Genomic DNA, 19,585 nt, shown 5'->3' on the forward strand with positions numbered 1-19,585 from the left:
CGGGATTCGTGCTGGACACCCTCAAGATGGAGTAGAGACTCGTAGTTGCACTGTCTTCCAGGGAGCCCACTGGATGGTAAAGAAGGGAGACTTCCATGTCAGCACTAAGATCACCCCAGAATTATAGTGCCCACCCTGGCCCCAGACCGAACTGCCCTGTGTCTACATCCTCCCCCCGCCACTGAGGGCGGTACCCTGCCTTACATCTCCTTCGCTTGCTCCCTTTACCCCATGATGACAATTGAAATGTTATCATCCCAAAGTGGCAGTAAGCTTGCACAGTATGGAATTTTTGGTTTCATGGCTTTGTGGCAGAATTTGTGGTGGCTAACACTTAAAAGGCTTTTTGGAATTTTGCATGACACAGAATGAAATGTCAGGTGGCTTAAACATTGGAAAAAGATGTTTCATCAGAGGATGAAGGAGCCTTCCAGGAACCAACAAACAACTGAAACCCAAGCCATTTCACTTTGCTTCCTGATTCTTCTTTGTGGGCTTCCCACTGAGTGAGGGAGTAGGAAGGGGTAATACAGGGTTTTGGGAGCCAAAGCTAGATGCTCACTATGTCATTTGCATCACAACTGACCAGGTTATTAATATTCTGCATGCAAAGTGGGATGAATCCCAAGCCCAGAAAGTTTCCCCGCTCTCCTTGGAGATCTGGGCCACACTTCTGGGGGAAGGAATATTCTTGACAGAAGGTAAATTACAAGCCTCTCTGTGGCCAACAGCTTACATGTCTGTCAGAGGACATGGGCATCTCACAAAAGTGGCACCCCAAAACAGAACAGCCCCAGGGAATAGAGAGTCCCAGCCCTCTGTTTAAGGCAGCCTCAGGGCAAGAGTTCCTGTACTGCCAGCGACTGCAGGTTGTTGAGCATGGGAACTGCCTGCCTTCGAGTTCACCATCATATCTCTGCTTGTCTTCTAGGCCCTGCCCTACGTCTGCCTTTTGATTGCCATGCTTTTCTTCATCTACGCCATCATTGGGATGCAGGTGAGCTGGTGCGTCAGGGGCCTGGTGGGGGCAGTTGTTGCCCAGATTGTCTCTGGCTTGCCAGCCTGAGCATACAAAATTGAGGGTGCTTTAAAGAACCCCTTCTTGCCCAGGAGCATGCTCCCGAGATTTTGTTGGAATGTAACCTTGGAAATGTCACATGTGCGGGGTTCCCCACTCAGGTTGCCCAGGTATTCAGGGCGGCCTGATACAGGGGCTTGTACCAGAACCCTGAGGTGGTCAGGTCATGGTGCTGACTTAGAAGTAGCTGGACTTCTGTGGGCACAACAGCAGAACCACGGGAAAGATGACACCATTGTTCTTAGCCAGAGGGATCCCCCATGAGACCAAGGAGGGGGTGAGGCTCATGAGGATCCATTGCTCAGGATCTCTCATATTTGAGATAAGCCTCAAAGAAGGTTAGATGGTTCTTTTCCTGTACACAGCAACGCAAAATTTGTCTGAGTTCACTCCTGAATGAGTTTTATGCTCTAAGCCCCACCACTGGGAATGATTTGTAGAGTTCCTGGCCAAATCCTAGGGAGACCCAAGGGCCACATTCCAGTTAATTCCGCTCAAAAGGCCACACAGATTACTGGACGGTTCTCTTGGGTTACCATGTCCTTTCCAGTTTTGGAACTGAGAAGTGGATCAGGTTCTACCCCAGGTATTTATGCAGGTGGCCAGAGGCCCACTGAGCCGAAGAAGCCAAAAGATCTTTCTAAGGTGACTGCCACTTGCGATAGGCGGACTCCACTGTAAGCAACTCATCCAGCCAGATACACAGGCTTGCTGCTTGTCTCAGGGAGGCTAGTCTTCTGACTTGAGATGTGGAGACCATCCCCCAGCAGAGAACTGAAGCCAAGTGGCAGTCTCCTGCAGTCAGGCAGGCTGGCCGCCCCTGGACTGCCAGCTGTCTTCTCAGTGGTGCCTGCCATCTGCAGCCGCTGCACGCATCTCCAGGGCTTGATGCGTCAGTAGCCCTTTCCAGAGCATCTCTGAACTGTCTCTTCTTTTTGTTCCTCTTTCTTGCCTGCGCTTCTTAATTTTCTTCATCTTCTAACCCCGTTACGGGAGAGTTTTATTCTCCAAAAATACAATAGAATGTCAACTATCAAAAAGGATGAGACTAGTTTGAGAAGTAATGAGTTCTCTTTCACTGAGGATATTTTGGTAGAGATTTAAGGACGATGTTAGGGGTGTGTTGTAAGCAGAACCTGCTGAAGTTTAAGGTTAGCTTGGTTTCTTCTATTAAGTTCCTTCTAACTAAAATATTTGATTTTAGAATTAAAATGTTCTTGAACAGCCAAGTGAAACTTGACTAAATTAAGTTCTTTTTTGCCCTTGCTTAAGATAGTCCTTAGCCCCTTTTCGTCTTCAAGCAAAATAAACTAGAATAACACCATCTCCAATACGAACCTGCTACTCTTACTACTGATCATGATGATAATGCTATTTACCATTACTTGAATTCCTGGGTATGCCGGACACTGCGCTAAATGGATGTTCTTAACCCCTCCTTCCCCACTTCCCCTCTTCTCTCCTTTCTCTCTCTCTCTCTCTACACACACACACACATACATATATATGTATATATACATATGTATATATATATACACGTGTAAAATACATCCAAACACTCAAGATATATATGACTAATGTATTCAGGAGTGATGTAAGAATGTTTATGGGTGCATTTCCTTGTCTCCATTGATGCTTAGCTTGGTTAAGTAACTTTAAGATGCTCAGGTCTCAGATAGTAGGTGGGAGAGCCGAGATTTGAACCCAGCTCTGTCTCCTCCACAGCCCATATTCTTACGGTACTATATGTTCTCTGTATTGTCTCTCCTCCCACCAATAAGCAAATACTAATATTTCTTTAACCCTTTAGTGGGAAGTGGGAGCTGTTCAGTCATGAAACTGTGATCTTTGCAATAACTGTAATGCCTTTTATTGCCCTTAGACTTCTTTCCAACAAATAAGAGCACTATTTCCATTCCACGGAGACATGAGTGGCATTCCCACTGTGACTTGCCTTTAGCTGGCCGTCCTCATCCTGGTCTGTGACAGAGAGCCTGCACCATCACAAAGTGGACACCTAGCTTGTGACTGGAGAGACTGCATCTCGTATAATCAGGACAAAGCAGAGGGATCCATACAAAGAGAAAGACACGAAAGGGCAGGAGACAAGCGTTAGGAGGATTTAAATAGCAACAGGATGTATCTATGGGAAGAACCGTTATTCTAAACTTTCAAAGGCTCTTTGGAAGAAGAGCGCTTTGCAGAGGAATCTGAAGATGGAAGGAAGGAGTAACTTGCTGAGTTGGGGAAGGAGCCCTGGGGCCACAGGCCATTAGGAGATGAGGTTTTCAGCCTCATCTCCACCAATGACCAGCTGTGTAAACTTGGTCAAGTTACTGAACCTCTCTGGACCTTAACACCCTCACCAGTACAGTAGAGCAGTTGGATAGATGGCTTCACAGGTCCTTTCTAGTTCTAAAGTTCTGTGATTCCAAGTGAAAATGGATTTAAGACTATACTTTCGTTAAGTTTTCTGATGGGTCTCTGCATCCCTTCTTTCTCTTCCATACCTTTTGATGCGGAGACTTGCATTAGTGACAAGGATTAAGTGAAAAGCTTTAAAAAAAGTGGAAAAATCTTAAAGACCACCTTCGCAGTAAATATACAGTTTTGGCTTGAAAATTATCTTAGTGTAGATTCAAAACAGCTTTGGTTTCTTTGACTGTTACACATATGCCTCATGCAAAATCACAGCGTGTCCTCCGACTAGTTCACGATTGGATAAAGGGTTTGAGAAAATCATAATGAAGACAACTAATGATGGCTTCAGGAGTGTCATAGGGAGCAAAAACACTGTGAGTTGTGTTTATGTGATGAATCAGGGTAAATCATGGATTCTGAACCAAGAGGGTGGAAAGAGAGAGGGAGATGTGAATATAGGCAAGGATATGTGACAGTTTCCTCCTGGGGTGTCCAGAACTAGATTTGATTATTTGGGATGTTTTCAGTACTACTATTTGCCTGTTGGGGGCCACTAGCTTCTCATCTTTTTCGTTCCTTTCTTCCCCAGCCCTGCCTAGCTTGCCACCTCCATTCTCCCTAAGAGACAAGTAGTATTTGGGTTTTGAAAAACAGTGTCGAGAACAAATTCCCCAAGCAGGTGTCAGTGGGAGTTATTTGAGCAAAATAGCTGGGGGCAGAGATTGTCCCTCAATTGCACATTCTAAAAACTGTTAGGGGAAAAATGTGTTCTGTTTAGCATATATTAGATAAACTAAAGCATGTTACATGTAGGCTGAAAATTGTTTCAAATGGCTGGAAAAGTGACCTGTAAGCCTTCAGTTGTACGAACATTGCCTTGTGGGAATAGATCCTGTTATCTGCAAACATGGATGGGGAGAAAAGTGTATGTGTTGGGGCTCCCTTCTCATCCAAGAGACTTAGGGTCGAGCTTGGCTCCAGGCAGCACTGTTCATCATTATTCACTGTCCGTGGATAAAGATCTCTGAGTTGTCCCTCTTTTTCCACATGAATTTGTATGGTGACTGCGTTCTAAGCCCAGCGGGCAACAGCAGATTAGAAAACTTCGCTTTATAGTCATATCTGCCCAAATCCTTTTTCTTTTTCTAAGTATGCACTTGTCCTGACTTTCTGTATCCTATTGGCCTGGACTTTGTTTTGTGTGTGTTCATTCTCACGGACTCTGTGTTGTAGACGTATCAACCTTCTGAGATTTCACTCTGAATAGGAACATATCCAAGGGAGACAGAGATGCCCTTCTCTGACCTACACTGCTTGCAGATTCCAGGGCAGCATCTGCCCAAGCCCTAGATCACATCTTCTGCAAATACGTATGTGGCCATCATTCCTGCCTGAGACAGGAGTAGAGGGGCGGCTCCTTCCCTGCACTCCTGTGATCGGGTAATGTCTTTGACACACTGCTTGAGTACTATGGTGAGTACCATGGTGACAGGTACCATGGAAATAAGAAGACCTAATTAGGTGTGGGAGGAACTACATTCAGGCAGAATGACTTCAAAAGATCTTGCCTTCTGTGGTCCTTGCTAGCATTCATCCTCTTTGCTGCACTGGAGAATATCATTACTCTGCATTTCAGCCAAGAGCATGGGGTCCACCAACCCCCCTGGATCTGAGTTATATGCTTCAGGGTGAGGCTGTCAGGAGGAGCCATGCATGCAAGTTTGCCAACCCTGCAGGTGCATCTAATATCCATGTGCTGTCCACATCACACAGCTCAGTAATGCTCGTTACTTTCTGTTGTTCTTTCCTCAAGGTATTTGGAAACATAAAATTAGATGAGGAGAGTCACATCAACCGGCACAACAACTTCCGGAGTTTCTTTGGGTCGCTCATGTTACTCTTCAGGTACTGGATGCGTGACTGTCATAGCTGGAGCTCTCCTGCCCAGGGAGACAGAGCTGGTCTGCCTCTTCCTCCTGTTTTGCTTTGTCTCTTTGTTCTGCCTGCTCTGCTCCTATCAGGATATAAGGTGGAGTGGGGGCGGGTGGCAGGGTGGGCAATGTCTCTGAAAAACTGCTCTGATGACATTAGAAAACTTTAACATCTTTAATTCAGTAGATAATTTGAAAATTGCAACTTCAGTCTCTGAGAGGGGGAAGGCCAGCACAGTTTCTTGCAGACCAAATTCCATTTAGGGGCTGAAACCTGGGATGGCCAGGTTTACGTGGGGTCTTAGACAGTCCCACCACTGTCTCCACCGCTGTCAGCAGAGACTCCTCAAAAGACAGAGAAGCAGTGGTTGAGGTGGCAGAACCCAAGAGAGACCTCCTTGGTGCTCGCCGTCTTTGGATGGAAAGCACTAGAGGGAGGCTAACTGAGCACAAAGAGAACCTGTTGGGATGAGGGCAGAGAGAGGGGTGAGTGGATTGGGCAAGAGGGCCACGGAGAGGATAGGACACCCGACCTGGACTACTAACCACTCTGTCTTTTGGGCTCAGGAGTGCCACAGGTGAGGCCTGGCAGGAGATCATGCTGTCGTGCCTCGGGGAGAAAGGCTGTGAGCCGGACACCACCGCACCCTCAGGGCAGAACGAGAATGAGCGTTGCGGCACTGATCTTGCCTACGTTTACTTTGTCTCTTTCATCTTCTTCTGCTCCTTCTTGGTGAGCAACATTGTGCTCTTGGCTTGGGGTGTGGCCTGCCCCTCTGATAAATAGATAAGAGATGTTGCGTTGAACTTATGTTCGCACACACGCTCCAGCCCAAGTTAAGGAGCAGGTCCTTCTCCAGAGAACTCTTGGAGGCCAGAGTGCATATCAGACTCCTGGGTGGGTGACTCTCCACGGTTGAGAAGTCTGCTGCTTCTCGAGAAGGATTGTTGTGAGAAGAAATGACGAGTAGAGTAGAGTTTGGTGAATACAACATTAAGCTTCATGTTGTATCTGTTGTAACCCAGAGTAAATTCTTTCTCTTCTGTACCTCAGGTATTTTGTCTTATAAGAAGGGCTAAGAATATCTTATGTCTCTTTTGGAGACTTTTAACAAGAGTAGAATAACGACAGTCTACAATGTAAAGGCGTGGTTCTCTCCTGACCTGTGATGTCTTTATGTTCAATGACAGTTAGCTAGCTGCATAGACGTGAAAAGATGATTGCTTTGGGCATTAGTAAATATTAATTGGGTAATATATGTGGAATACACCCACTTATAAAGTTGTGAGAAGCTCTAGGTGCCTTCTTAATTCTATCTTTGGGAGAAAGTATGAATCAGCACACCAGCATCCAGAAATCTCTACCCTGCCAATCAGACAAGCAGTGATAAACAGAATAACGCCTGAGGTGCTACCAAATCAATAAAAGGGTCAGTCTGGTGTCTGGCCACCCTGACATCCCTTGGCTCAGCTTTGCTGCTAATGCCACTGGCTGTACAAAAATCTAAAACTAAAGCTATGCCACTGAAAAGTGGTCAGTTTCATGGTTGTGCATCAAAAAGTGAATTAATGAAAAAAGTGCTCTCGGGTCCAGGTGTTTTGACCTCTTTAAGGTGACCCCAAGGGGACTTGCCACATGTCCAGCTCTCAGGTGTGGGGAAGTGGCTTGCACATAGACTGTGTGGTCAGCAGGTTAATGTAACAGGGAGTAAACTAACTGGACGCTGGGTAGCCCACATTGTGCTGTTGGCTTTGTTGCTATTCTGCACTTGGCCAAGATCTCTTCCCTTTTGTAGTTTCTGTAAAATGGGAAGAAAAATGACTTGATAATGAGAGTATTATTTGCATGGTGAGCTCATACAGTATTTTAATACGCTTCTTTCTCATCGGTGTGAAAGGTTTTTCAGTGAAAAAAGAACACGAAATAGTATCCTATTTACAAATTATGGAAGTATAATGAAAATAACTGAAAGAAAATTTTGAATGATGCTATTAGAGTTTTACATTTATTCATTCACATATTCAGCACATTTTTATTGAGTGGCTATTAAAAGGCTTGCACTGAGGGGGCTGGCCCCGTGGCCGAGTGGTTAAGTTCGCGCGCTCCGCTGCAGGCGGCCCAGTGTTTCGTTGGTTCGAATCCTGGACGCGGACATGGCACTGCTCATCAAACCACGCTGAGGCGGCGTCCCACATGCCACAACTAGAAGGACCCACAACGAAGAATATACAACTATGTACCGGGGGGCTTTGGGGAGAAACAGGAAAAAAATAAAATCTTTAAAAAAAAAAAAAAAAAAGGCTTGCACTGAGCTAGGCACTGGAGTAAAGCTGCCAGCAAGGCATGGTCTCCCCCCATCACCTTTAGTGGAAGGAGGAAGGACATACAGGGGTATCAGTGTTAGTTGGTGGGGTGAAATGGAGCGTATAGAAGGGCAGGCAGACATCTAAGTTGTATCCTACATGGTTTAAATGTTTAATAATAAATATTTAAAAGAAACCAAAGATATAACTGGAAAATTAATTAAAGACTATAAAGGTACTTTTAGAATCTTGAGATGGAGGGTACTGCATAATTCACATTAATGATATTTTTAAAGAGGCTATATTCAGTATCAGATCATCTGCTTTCAAATCTCAGCCCTATGCGACATTGACTTTGTGACCTTGGGCAAGTCACACAGCTTCTCAACTCAAACCCACTACTCTAGAAAGATTTACTGATGCACTGTGATGGGTCAGGCCGTGTGCTTAGAGCTAAGAATACAAATGTATAGAGGCAGTGCTTGTGTCCTTGAAGCGCGGGTGGTAATTAAATCTGCTTCACAAGGTTAGAGCAGCGTTAAAACAAATGGTAGGTGTGAATGCACACCCCACACTATAAAGGACTATGCAAATGTAAAGCAGCGTTAATACTAATAGTTTTTGTTAACAATAATAGGTACTGTACTGTGAAAACAGCGTAAAAGAAATGTGTGGATACAGGGAAAACCCATTATACCCCAAGGAGTGATTGAATAAACTCACTGTGGCTGCACTCTCAGCAACAGAAAGAAAGGCCTATGTTAGGATTAGGTTCAGCCGCATGAGACAGAACTTCCTGGACAACAGTAGCTTAACCAAGAGGGGTGTTTATTCCCCGGGCACATTGGAGAAATCTGGAGGAAGGCAGTGCAAGCTTATTCTAGAGGCTCCACAGAGGGGTTAGTGCCCTAGACTCCTTCCCTCTGTCTGCTCCATCATCTCCAGGGAGCGTCCTTCATCCTCATGGTAGGCGGACAGAGGATGGCTAGACTTCTAGGCACTTGTATCCTAGGAAGCAAGATGGAGGGAGGAAGGAAGAAAGGAAACTGGTTATTAGGATGCAGCCAGCAGTCTCTCTGTATTGCAGAGAAGACTCCGACCAGGTCCTCCCTGCAGACTGTCTCCTTATCCTGTCTGTGTATCTGGCACTTCCCTCTACCCAGCCACTTAACCTGGGAATCAGCAATAGCCAGTTGTTCTCTATCAGGCAGAACTCTTTCACTTGCAAGCAACAGAAATCCTAGCTACATCTGGCCTAAGCGAAAAGGGATTTTATAGGCTCATGTAAATGAAGAGTCCCGGGACAGGACAGGCTTAAGCAAGCTTGATCTGAGGCTCACGTGACATCACCAGAACCAGACTGCTTTATTTCTAATCTCTTCCCCCAGCCTCCCCCATGTGAGCTCTTTTCTCAAACACCCCCACCCTGTAGCTCCAAGATGGCTGTAGCAGGAGCTCTAAGCCTCAGTCCTCACGCATTCAAGACCCACAGGGAAGGACAAGTCTTTTGCCCAGAAGTTTCAATGCCATTTTGTTGCCCTTGATTGGATCCCCAATCACTGTGGCCCATGGAATTGGGATTCAATGCCTGGCCGAGGCCTGGTCACAGGTGTTGCCCCGCTGAACCATTTTAATGGGAATAGGCAAGGGGCGGGTCCCTGAGAGACCAAAAATACAGTAAATGGTGCTGGATAACCAAGAAACAACAATGCTGTTCACTGTGGTCATCAAGTCCTGTCGAGTCTACTGCCTTTAACTGTCTACTCCTGTCTGTGCTACTGTCCTGCCACTGGCTTGGTTCAGGAGCACCCCAACACTCTCCCGCTGCTCTCCCACTCACCCTCCATGTGGCAGCCTGGGGCTCTTTCTGAATAATAACATCCCTTGGTTTCTCTCTGAGTATAAACCCCTCTAGTGGTTCCCGTTGCCTCCTGCATCGTCTAGCTCAGAGGCAGGCAAACTATAGCCCACGGGCTGAATCCAGTTTGTCACCTGTTGTTGTTTGGTCCATGGGTTAGCAATGGTTTTTACGTTCTTTAATGGGTTGAGAGAAAAAATCAAAAGATGAATAATATTTCATGATGTAAAAATGATATGAAATTCAGATCTCAGTGTCCATAAGTAAAGTGTTATTGGAACACGGCCATGCTCATTCTCACACGTATTGTCTGTGGTTGCTTTCCCCCTACAAGAGCAGAACTGAATAGTTGCAAGAGAGATTGTATGGCCCACAAAGCCTAAAATACTTACTCTCTGGCCAGTTCGCTGGCCCTAGTCTAGACTCTTTAGCATGGTTTACAAGACGCTTCTGTGCTCTGTCCCTTGGGCCCAGCTGCACTGCCCTCAGGGTTGACTGAATGTTCCCCATCTCTCAGTACCTCTGTGCTCTCTCATTCGTGCTGGCTCCTCTGCCTAAAAGACCTGGTTTTGTGCCCATGTCTGTCTGGTGAACAGTTCCTGGTCTTTCAGGACCCAGCTCAAGCATCAATCCTCTTAGACACTTTTTCTTCAGCCAGGAGAAATTGCCTTCATACTCCTTTCTGTTCCCAATGTAAACTGTCTACACTTCTTTCATGGCTCTTAGAGCAATTTGTATGTTCCCAATAAGTCACAGTCTCTACTAAATACTAAGTCAGTCTTTAAGGATATTCAAGTATCAGCATTTAGTGACGGTCTGCTGTGCTTTAGGCAAGGTGCTAGGCATGGGAATATATCTCTGGACAAGAACTTTCTTATCTCCCATCCCCAGCACCTGGATCTCTGTGTGGAACACAGTGGGTGCACAATAAATGTTGAACAAATGAGCAGGAGAACAGGGTCTTGGAAGCCACTTAAGAGCCAGGAACAGCTTCAAGTTGTCACACAGTAAGCCATGCAGTCAGCTCGACATCTCACCATTTCTCTTTCGGGCTCCTTTTGTGGAGCAAGCGTGCGGGTGGGAGGCTGTATGGGCAGGCTGGTGCCAGGCCTTGCCTTCCTCTGGCTTTGAGAATGTTGTGGCTGCTGGTGCTGCAATAACAATTAACTAAATTGAACAGATAATAAAAGTGACCATGGAGTACCTTGCAAATATAAAGTGGCATAGAAAGTGAAATCATAATGCCCACACAATAAGGTGTGTGGAACAAATAATTAAAATGTGTTCAGCAAGATCAATAGTGCTTTAGTGAGGAACTTCAGCCTTACAAACTTTGGAATTCTTTATTTGCCTCGAAGCAATAAAGAAAAAATTCTGTTTTAGGTTTCTCCTAACTCCTCTTCTCCTGTTTGCCCTTCAGATGCTCAACCTGTTTGTGGCTGTCATCATGGACAACTTTGAGTACCTGACTCGGGATTCGTCTATCCTGGGGCCTCACCACTTGGACGAGTTTGTCCGTGTCTGGGCAGAATATGACAGAGCTGCATGGTGCGTAGGCCTCTCAGCGAGCCCAGTGGGGTCCATATCAAAAGCCTGAAGGAAGAGGTTGGAATTGGAGCCACTCAAATGCTTGCCTGTTACAGAAGGAGAAGAGTTTCCTCTTGGTTGTGGCCCAGGGAAGAGGCCGGGTCCTCAGATTGATGCTAGTTTCAAGCCAGTCATCAAAGACTTAGCTTCTTTATCTTCTTTTCCTCTCTCTTTCCTTCTGTGACAGGCTTTTCCCTTTCTTTGCCAATCTCATCACACAATCCTCACTCTGAATATTTGGGTTCAGTCCCCAGAGGAGCTTCCAATAACCTTTCTTCTTCTTTTCCTACGAATGGTCAGTGGACTTCTTTGAGCCATCAGGGGAGTTGACAAGGGTTTTCTGGGCCAGCTGGACATCTGGTCATCGTGGTCAGTGTTTTCTCTCTCTCAACCCCCACAAAAAGTACAGTTTCAGATAACTCTGAAATTATATTAAAAGCCAAGCAACTTGTTTTTCCAACTGATCCCTTAAATACTTGTGGATTTTTATTGCATGAAACTGAATTAAATGGCAGGAATTTTCAGGGATAACTTCCCTAGGTCTCTTTCAATGTCAAGTGATGATGCCCCTTTTGGGCTTTAGAGCAGAGGCTGGCAAACTACAGCCCATGGGCTAACTGTGGCCCACTGCCTATTTTTGCAAATAAAGTTTTACTGGAACACAGCCACACTCACTCATTTATGTATTGTCAGTGGCTGCTTTTACATCGTGAGGCAGAGTTGAGTAGTTGTGACAGAGATGGTGTGACTCTCAAATTTGAAAATATTTACTGTCTGACCCCTTACAGAAAAAGTTTCCTGATCCCTGCTTTAGAGGACAAAAGCAACATTTTGGCCCTCACATTTGAGGACAGGGTAAGGGTTCTGTGAGCACTCACTCCACGGAAACTTTTCTGTCCCGTGTCATCTTAGCTTTAGGGTCTTATCTCACCAATCTATCCATTCCGGTCCCCTCTGAAAATACTACTAAATGCCATCCTTCAGAGAATGGACCATGTTGCTTCCACCTGGAACCCCTTCATAATCTGAGGCCGTTCCCAAAATCTATCCTCCTGTGAGGCCGTTGAACTTGGGTCACTGCTGTAGGGATTAGAAGAGCGAATCAGAATTCCTCTTCCCCTCAGCAATTATTAATGAGTTAGATAGAGTTCTCTAAGTCCATTCCTATTACAATGGCTAAGTAATGGCTTTTTCTTTCTGGGCCTACTTTCTAGTAGATGGGCTGCTTAGAAAGCAATGGCCTGTGTGTTAGAGGGGAATGCAGCCAGGCCTGCATCTTAGCAGCTCTGTGGCCTTGGACAAGTCACTTAACTGCTCTGAGCTTCCCCATCTGTAAAAATGGTGATAATGATACCTACCCACCTTGAAGGCTACTTGTGATGATTATATTAAATCATGTATGTAACATTATAATTGACAATAATTATAATTGACAATAACCATATAGCAATGCAACTGGAAAGCATGGAAAATTGGTCTGTAAAGCATGAATGGCCATAGGGTTGGGACCCTAGGAAGGGATGTCTTCATTCACCTGAAAGAGGAGAAGCCAACTGCTAGCAAAGGAGTTCATTGCTTAGCCTGCCTCACTCAGCTGTCCTTGGCTCTCAGAAACCCCCGCTTCCTGTGGTTTCATATTATCTTGGGACCCAAACACCATGTGCAATAAACATGCTCCTCTGCACTCATTCCAGCTGCTGGGAAGAAACAATTCCATGAGGACTCATCACGACACTTACATACCTGAGCTATGAGAGAACAAAGAGAAAAAGGAGAACATCTTCTGTCTGCCTTGAAATTCACAGCATCACTTGTTCTGGTTAGGGTTTCATTGGCCTTGTCTATGAGATGAGGGGGGAGAAAACTAACAAAGATAAAGCGAGCCAGTGTCTTCACAAAGAAGACTGATGCAGTTGCAGAGAACATCAGCCTGTCGCCTGTACCAACCCATCCACATCCCAATCTCAATAAGAAAGAAAAGAACAAATGGTTAAATTAACTTCCTCTCAAGAATCCAGAGACTTGGAAGTCCTGATGAGCTGCTATTTGGAAGAAGAGGAGGAATCAACACCCAAATCAAGAAAAGACTAGAAAGAATGAAGCTGGGGCAGAGCCCTGGTCTCGACGTGGCTGCCGGCGAGGCCTGGATGCTCCGAGATGAAAATGTGTATAGTTTCTGGTGGAAACCCTGGTTCAAAGCAGGATCTGTCCAGATCTGCAGATCCCTAGCCATTGCTTCCTTGTTCTGGCCCCTGACAGATCAGATGTTTTAGCCACTGAAAATGAATCATGTGTTGATTCCATCCTTTCCGCAGAAAGCCAGAACTCTGTAGCAGGTTCATGTGAAAAGGGGTTGGTGAGATAGGTCATATTGTTCCTACAATTCTGACTGGATCCCACCAAGCCACCTGTGGGCTGGGTGGCAGGAGCGGAGCTGGGAGGAGGATGGCCATGGCTCCCTCCCAGGCTGCTCTCTGAGCACGGATCCCAGGAGGCTCCCACCTAGTAGAACGGAGCTTGCCCAAGCTGAACTCTAGAAAAATCTGCCACAAAGAGAAGCAAAACCCTTGGCAAGTTCTCTTGTGCCAACTGTGCTCCTTGCTAATTAGCCTAATGGGGAATTTGTCTCTCCCGGTCTGCAGAAAGATGCCGACTTCCCCCTGCCCGGACAGGCAGGTCTGAGCAACTGACTGTAATCAGTGTCTGTGAAAAGCAAAACGTTCTGTGGTCCACTTCACGGCAGCCTGGCCCCTGCTCCTGACGGCGGCCAGAGGCATCTGTGAATTGACAGGCTTTGTTCTTAGAGGCCTAGCTTGAGCCAGGGTCCATTTTCTGCATCTGGCCAGGTATAGGTATCTTGGGTGATCTTGGTTGCTAGTCAGTACCTTTGGGCATTGGACGGGCTCTGATTTCCTTAGAAAATTGGAGACAGTGCTGTTCACAAGGGGCTAGTGCTCCAATGTTTACTGTTCTCAATCTCTCCTGGTCTGGCTTTGCCAAGCCCAAGGAAAGAAGCTGCTCTTCCTGTTCTAGCCATCCCCTTCTTGGCTAAGCTGTCATTTCTTTCTCACCCTTCTCTGAGTGTCCTATTAACCCCCTGTGCTTCTTTTACAGCGGCAGGATCCCGTATAAGGATATGTACAAATTAGTGCGGGTGATCTCGCCGCCTCTGGGCCTGGGAGAAAACTGCCCCTACAGGGTGGCCTGCAAGGTTTGCCTGCCACTCCCCAGCCATGACCGGCGGTGGGGTACAACTTCGAACCCTTCCTCTCCGTTCTGCTCCACCACCACTGCGCCACATGAGGGAACCTTCATGTTGCTTTCCTTTGAGTTTAAAGAGGTCCAAACCCTCCCAGAACCAGCAGCTGTTACATAAGGAAGAAGGGCACGTTATGGGGGGAAGGCAGAAAAAAAGAGTTAAGGACTCAATAATGAAGGTCAATTTGAACTTTCTCAGTTTTCTTCACATGTCCACACTCATTCATGTGTGTATACACACACACACACACACACACACTCTCTGTCTCTCTCCCCACTCCTTCTTAATCTGTACATTTAACCAGAGGGCCTTCCCTCCTCCAGAGAATACAGAAATCTTTTTAACCCAGCTGAGAGTTGTGGTTTCCCTTCACTGGAAACAGAGAGCCTCCTATTAGCAAAAGAGCATCATCACGCCATGTGGATTGTAGCAAAGTGTGGTTCTAGTCATCCTTACCTCTGCCCACCATCCAGCTCGTGGGTAGGTTGGCCACAAGCGATTGTAAAAGCTGTAGGACAGACAGGAGGTGAGAAGTGGTAAAGGATTAGGGCAAGAGCTGAGAGGGGGTGAAAGAGGATAGAGTTGGTGGTGTGTGGAAGAATCCAATAGCTCAGAGGATCTGGGAGGGTCTTGGTGGATGATGGAGTGTTCCTGAGCACATTTCTTGCCTTAGGGTCCTGCCGTATATTGTTGAGGGGGCTGAGGGCTCTGTCATAACTGCCGAGTCACTGCTTGTTTGTGAGACCGAGGACATTGTTCGGGGCATGTAAGGCCTCCCTCTCCAACTCTGCCAGAGCCCGGGAACTCTAACATCCCAGCGGCTCTGCCAAGCCGCCGTCCGAGGCCAAGCCCACTAGATAAGGAAGCTTCTCCTGGTGCTGCAGGCGGGAAGCGTGGGCTCCCTGGGGCGTAGCACAGCAAGGCAGCTGGAAGAAGACTTAGGCCCAGGAAGATGCCAGCCTGGGCAATGGGAAGGAGCTGGCTTGGGATGGTGACAAGTGACTCCCACACGCGGGAGGCCGAACAGCTGCCTCTGCTGAGACTCTTTAAACTCCGCCCTGGTGAAACCTGCAGCCGCATGTGGGGAGAGCTGGGAGGGCAGCATGGCATGCAAGACGCTCTTCCTCCTCCTGGTTTTGTTTCTTCTGTCCCTAGCATGCCATCGCCCTGGGGCATGCTGGGGCATAAAGAGCACTCTTCTCCACAGAGCCAGGTGGAAGCAACGGGCCGACTCTGACAAGCAGCCACAGCCAGCCACTCTCAGTGCAAGTCGCCGCCTCCTGTTGCACACACACCACAGAGGGGGATACACGGCGTTCTGCCTGTGGGTTCAGAGGAAGAGAAAGGCCTGACTTCCAGGCTGGCATCCCCATCCCAGCCAGGGCCAAAAATTCTAACCCACGGCTGGAGCACCGTCTATCCGGTTTATACCGCTCACACACAGCCCTGGGAATTGAAAACAAGCTTTTGTTTTATGGGGCACGGATGGCGTGAACCGGGAAGTTGGCTGATGCTAATCCAGAAGGAGAAAACGAGTCCTCATGATGTCAGAGGGACCACCAAGGTTGCCGTAGGCCTTCCCGGGTCTGTGTGGGGCGTGATATAAATCCGCGCCAAGATGGAGTCGCGTGTATGGTTTGCCTTGATTAACAGGTTTCCTATTCTTTTCCTGTTTGTCCCTTTTGTTTTGTTTTTCTTCTCCTGTTTTCTGTACTATTTTGTTTGTCTGTGTCGTTTGGCTCTCTGGGAATGCCTGTTCTCCTTCCTGTCTGCATCCTTCTCCCCTGGTCCTTTTCCTTTCCCTGCCACCCCCCCTGCCCTGCCAACCCACCCCATCCCCACTTACGACCCCTCCATGAGCAGTGGCCGCATCCATTACACTGAGATGTATGAAATGCTGACTCTCATGTCACCACCGCTAGGCCTCGGCAAGAGATGTCCCTCCAAAGTGGCATATAAGGTAGACCACCCCTTCCTTTGTTCTGGGCTAGAGACCAACAGGAAATGGGATCCAGCCACGGGGAGGAAGCTGGGCTGGGGAGGTGGAGGAGGGACCCAGGGAAGGAGGATATGATGAGACGGCAGGGTCAGGAAGAACCAGGAAGATGAAGTCCTGAAATGATACAAGGGATGGTTTGCAATGCTCTTCAGCGTGGGCTTTTGTATGTGTTATTCTGTGTTTCTACAAGTGTGTGGCTTCTTGCGAGTGGGTTGCTAGAGAGGAAGTGTTAAGTAGCGTGTTTTGTTTTAGAGGAGGCAGAGTGGTGGCCTGTGGGATAGCATATATGGGCAACAAGGAAGCCTACAGCTAAGCAGCTCTCAGAGCATATATATAAAAAAGAAGCATCTCCAACCAGATAAGCGAAGGAAATAATGCAGAAATTCCTCGAAACATGTTTCAAGAAGAAATTTTTAGGAGAGAGGAAAACTCTTAACAAATTTCTTCCTCCATGACATGGGAAGGAACTGTGGCATGGTTCCTTCTAGGTATCAGAAAAAAGAGGAACATGACTTCTATCCCATGATACATGATGAAGGATGCAGCTCCCTTCCCCCATTAGCCCAGCTGCCCGGTTCTCTTGGGAGTGCAAGGGAAAGGGTGACAGTGGGCACAAGTTGCATCAGCATTAGATTTGCCTTATTAACATGACTAATTATGAGGCCAGGCCTTGAAGTTATGGGTGGATTCCCCATGGTTGCTTAGAGCAGCATTGTACGTTGGGAGTCACTTGCCGTTAGGGTGCTCATAGCTTTGGGGCCTGAGTTTTTTCTCCATAATTAGTAATAGTTACTGTTAATTCCCTTTTGGTGTTTAGACTGACCCAGAACTCTGGAGCTCTTTCATGCATCTAGGAATACACCACAGCACTGTTGCCACTTCTTTAGAAGTTTAAAGAAGTGGGAGAGAGATGGAACTCAGATATAAACAAGAAACTGGCTTTACGCTCTAAGACACCATGTCTGTGAAATCACGTTAGGTGAGATGTTCCAATGGAGTGTTGGAGACCCTGCCTTGGAAAGAGACGTGTCCCTCCCTGCTAGGCTGGTGGTTCTGCCAGAGGGCCTTCTGCTGCTACCTCCAAGTTGGGTAGCCGCAGAGAGCATCTCATTGGAATGAGGCCCACAAGGCACCCTCATCCACCCTAGTACATGGCTCCTTGTGTGCGGCTTAGGGGCTGGCATCCTTTTTGCTCATGATGGCCACATCCAAAAGTACCAGGTGGTGGAATGTGGCTCTGAGTTCATTTAATTCCTAGGATGAAGCTTGGTGGGAGGAGGGGAGTGGGGATTGGAGGAAAAGTTAAAGGATTCCAAAAGCAAGATACTCTCTAGAAAGTGGATTTGGCCATTTCAGTTTGCTCCCTTCCTTTGGGTGAAGGGAGCAAGGCCTGCCCACTCTGCTCCTGCCTTGGTCACCCTGCTCTCATCCTCTCTTCTCTGCTCTCCCTGGCCTTCTTACCCTAGACCCTGTTTGCACTCTCTTCCTTTTCCCTCCTGCTCCACCTCATTCTTTGGATAAGTTTGACTTATGCATGTTCAATCATGTGCTGGCAAATGTCATCTTTTAAAGACTCAAAAAGGGGGCATCAGGATGCATCTTTCAAGTCAGATAAGCGAAGCAAAATCTCCCCCATCACTATCTTTCCATCTGAGTTTGGGGGGTATTCATGGGACAAGTGGAAATATAGAGCAGCCTTGAACCAGGGAAGGGAGGCACCTCCCAGAGCTGACTCCTTTCCCCGAGCCACTTCGTTTAAAAATCGCTTCCCATTCCTATTAAAGACATTCTTAGGACCATGGAGAAGTCCTACAGAATGATTAATCCCCCTTCCCTTGGAATTTGGCATCATTCCCTAGGAAAAAAAAATCAGCAGAAAATGAGCTTAAGTGAGAGCAGCGAGAGTAGGCATGGGACAGGATGGGGAATCCTTGCCCTTCTTTTTTGTCTCTGCATTTGACCTCTGCACCTTTCTTCCCTTCTCACCAAGGTTTCTTTCGATATTTTTTTCCTCCTGCTGTTTCTTTTTTCTCTTCCACACAGAGGTTGGTCCTGATGAACATGCCAGTGGCTGAAGACATGACAGTCCACTTCACCTCCACACTTATGGCTCTGATCCGGACAGCTCTGGATATCAAAATTGCCAAAGGTCAGCTTAGGAAGGAGGAAGAGGTTCTGGAACAACTCACTCAGGGTGGTGCAGGACGGAGATGTTTAAACTTTCCTCCATCCAACACTGTAGTGACCTGGAAATCAAATAGTAGGGTCCCAGTTTCACCTCTGATTCAATAACTGTAAGATTTGCTGTTTCTTCCTGGTGAAATGAACCGTTTGATTATTTCTAAGGTCTTAACAGTAGGTGATCTTCAGTGTCTGGCACGTAGTAGGCATTTGAGAAATACTTGTTTATTGAACAAATGAGTTTTAAATTTGTCCTTTTTTCCTTATGTGGCATCTTTAACGTCCTGGAAGGTGTCTGTGGCAGGTGCTCTCATGGAAGTTCTTTGCACCTCTTGAGTTCTAATTCAGTGATGTAGGAGAGAAAAGGTTTACTACTTCCAGATGGACCTCCAGCCTTCCTGCTCCTGCCTGATCCAAATCCTTTTTAAATCAGTTCACTCAGACTGTGGAGTCAGAGTCACTGGAAGAATTGATGTACGTATAATGAGGCAGGAGAGGCTCGCTTGTGGCTCTTTCATTTTCCCCTCTGATAACTGAGCACCTGGGAAGCTTTTCGAATGAATTAGGAAGCTGATCCTGGGCTCGGGGCCTCAGATCTCTGTAGCAGGATATCCCTGAGTCACTGGAAGTGGGAGCCAAAATGTGTTCTGCTTCTTCAGCAGAAAGACCTGGTATGGCAAGATCCACTGTCACTAAGTGCCAAGATTTCCTCTGAGACTGGGAGCCGCCATGCTGATTCAGCTGCTGCCCCCACCCACTCCCTCAGTCCTTGTTATTTCTGTGTCTGCTCTGTTTTATTTATTAATAATTTTTCTTACTCTAGGTGGTGCAGACAGGCAGCAGCTAGATGCAGAGCTACAAAAGGAAACCCTGGCCATTTGGCCTCACCTGTCCCAGAAGATGCTGGATCTGCTGGTGCCCATGCCCAAAGGTGTGGGGTCTCCTCCTGGGTGTGTTTGTCCCTGGG

General features: G+C 47.0%; 1 protein-coding gene across 3 annotated transcripts in view; it reads left to right on the forward strand.

Annotated features, from left to right (window-relative positions):
- The window catches only part of CACNA1E (calcium voltage-gated channel subunit alpha1 E), a 475,242-nt gene that overhangs the window by 434,797 nt on the left and 20,860 nt on the right, over nucleotides 1-19,585 (forward strand). For 2 of the 3 annotated variants that reach the window (XM_070591752.1, XM_070591753.1), the window contains 7 exons: nucleotides 932-997; nucleotides 5,313-5,404; nucleotides 5,998-6,163; nucleotides 11,013-11,140; nucleotides 16,302-16,398; nucleotides 18,481-18,586; nucleotides 19,442-19,549. In XM_070591752.1, coding sequence (XP_070447853.1) covers nucleotides 932-997; nucleotides 5,313-5,404; nucleotides 5,998-6,163; nucleotides 11,013-11,140; nucleotides 16,302-16,398; nucleotides 18,481-18,586; nucleotides 19,442-19,549 — 763 coding nt within the window. Of the gene's footprint in view, nucleotides 1-931; nucleotides 998-5,312; nucleotides 5,405-5,997; nucleotides 6,164-11,012; nucleotides 11,141-14,293; nucleotides 14,391-16,301; nucleotides 16,399-18,480; nucleotides 18,587-19,441; nucleotides 19,550-19,585 lie in introns of all 3 variants that reach the window. The other variant, XM_070591754.1, reaches the window with a different exon arrangement.

The sequence above is a fragment of the Equus przewalskii genome, chromosome 23 (genome assembly GCF_037783145.1).
Source record: "Equus przewalskii isolate Varuska chromosome 23, EquPr2, whole genome shotgun sequence".
Lineage (NCBI taxonomy): Eukaryota > Metazoa > Chordata > Mammalia > Perissodactyla > Equidae > Equus > Equus przewalskii.